This window comes from Cebus imitator, unplaced genomic scaffold (genome assembly GCF_001604975.1).
Source record: "Cebus imitator isolate Cc_AM_T3 unplaced genomic scaffold, Cebus_imitator-1.0 Scaffold36, whole genome shotgun sequence".
Lineage (NCBI taxonomy): Eukaryota > Metazoa > Chordata > Mammalia > Primates > Cebidae > Cebus > Cebus imitator.
The window spans coordinates 830,907-832,640 of NW_016107351.1; the positions used below are offsets into that span (position 1 = coordinate 830,907).

The 1,734-nt window shown below is 63.0% G+C and overlaps 2 protein-coding genes across 4 annotated transcripts in view; one reads left to right on the forward strand and one right to left on the reverse strand.

Annotated features, from left to right (window-relative positions):
* The window catches only part of HEXD (hexosaminidase D), a 24,323-nt gene extending 23,284 nt beyond the window's left edge, over window positions 1-1,039 (reverse strand). For 2 of the 3 annotated variants that reach the window (XM_017524726.2, XM_017524727.2), the window contains exon 1: window positions 626-749. The gene's annotated coding sequence lies outside the window, so the exon portion shown is untranslated. Of the gene's footprint in view, window positions 1-625 lie in introns of all 3 variants that reach the window. The other variant, XM_017524725.2, reaches the window with a different exon arrangement.
* The window catches only part of OGFOD3 (2-oxoglutarate and iron dependent oxygenase domain containing 3), a 24,499-nt gene continuing 23,540 nt past the window's right edge, over window positions 776-1,734 (forward strand). Inside the window, exon 1 of the mRNA XM_017524730.2 lies at window positions 776-955. Coding sequence (XP_017380219.1) covers window positions 882-955 — 74 coding nt within the window. The 5' untranslated portion in view covers window positions 776-881. The remainder of the gene's footprint in view (window positions 956-1,734) is intronic.

The following is a 1,734-nucleotide window of genomic DNA, read 5'->3' on the forward strand; positions in this document are numbered from 1 at the left end:
TTAGTAGAGACGGGGTTTCACCATGTTGACCAGGATGGTCTCGATCTCTTGACCTTGTGATCCACCCGCCTCGGCCTCCCAAAGTGCTGGGATTACAGGCTTGAGCCACCGCGCCCGGCTGATAATTTTTAAAAAGCCCCAAGTGCATCAGAGCTGACTGTAGTATCCTACCGAATAAAATCGGCATCCAAGGAATCACGAAGCAGCTGGGGAAAAGTAAAATGTGTGTGTTCGTTTTTTCCTATCTATTATGAAAGCACAAAGGACTGGGTGAGAAAAGGAAAGAAAGCCTTTGTGCGTGAGACAGGCTCGGTTCAGTAATTCCAGCCCTGGTTCTGGGAACGGTTCGCAGGCTCCTGGCCCCAAGGGGCCTGCGACGCAGCAGGGCAGGCGGGCGGCGCTCACGGACACCGGGCGCTTTCGGCTTTCACCGACCACGCACAATTCTCACCGCAGGCTCGGTGCGCGCCTCTCCCGGCAGCCCCGCAACGCCGCTGCGGGACAGCCACGCCGGGGGCGCCGCTCCGGAGCCGGCCGTCCCTCTGCAGGTGCAGGCGCGGGGGGAAACGCTTCCAGCGGGAGCCCCGGCCGAGCGCGCACAGCCAGCGCCGCGCGCGCACCTCACCTGCGCCGCCGCGGTCCCGCGAGGTCCGGGGGCGCCGCCAGGCCCGGCCGCCCGCCCACGTGACCGCCGCCTCCGCTCCGAGCCCGCCCCGCTCGGCCGCCGATTGCTCGGGCCTGGCCGCCAGCCCGGGGGCCGATGGCCGAGCGCGTCGCTCTCGCGTCCCTGCGCCGCGCCCGCCTCGCGCTCCCTGTCACGGCGTTAGTCCCCGGGCCTGGCGGTTCCCGCGTCCGGCCCGGCTCCAAGGCGGCCTGGCGCGATGGCGCCTCAGCGGAGGGCCGCAACCAAGGCGCCCGAGGGCAACGGAGCGGCCGACCGCCGGAACCGCAGCAGGTAGCGGCGAGGACGGGAAGGGCGCGCGCTGCATTGGCGGACGGGGCCGTGGAGTGGGCGGGGCGGGGCCTCACGAGGCGGGGCCTTGCCGGGCGGGGCGGGGCCAGGCGGGGCGTGGTCTGCCGCGGGGGCGGGGCCTACCGCTTCCCACACTGGGAGCAGGGCAGGTGCCGGCGGAGGCCCACTGACCCCGGAGCGGGGTGAGAAAGGAGGGGGATTTGCTCCCGGCCGGCTGAGCTGCTGCTGCTCCGGGAACCTGCCGTGTGGCTGTCGCCGTCCGGTGGACTAACCCGCCCAGCAGCCTGGAAAGTCCGCCTGAGCCGGGAGCATGCCTCTGCCTGCCCTTTTAAACCGCGAAGCCTGATTTTCCCGTGGAATTCTAGAGGTTCGCAGAATTCCTTCGTGGAGGAATAGCTTAGGTTTAGGATTTTAAAATGTTACAGGTGATCATTGGTTTGTAGGTATTGGTGAAGGATCCTCTAGCGTGCAGAATACAGTTTCTTGCTTGCTTAATATTAATATTTTGCTCTTCTGGGAGTGCCCAATTGCCCTCTGTTGACAAGTTGCACGTTGAAGCCGTCAGTTAAGGGGTATCAGGAGGACGCCTCAGGTTTGGATAGGCTGGGCTGCAGGAACTCTTACACATCATAGTTTGTTCTTGAGGTTTTTATCCCCTTTTCATCTCAGCTGCTCTTGGAGTCGGCTAGATAAGATCCTAAATGCCTCATGCTAGTTCACAGCTATATTTTCTTCTTCTCCTTTTTTTTTTTTTTTTTTTT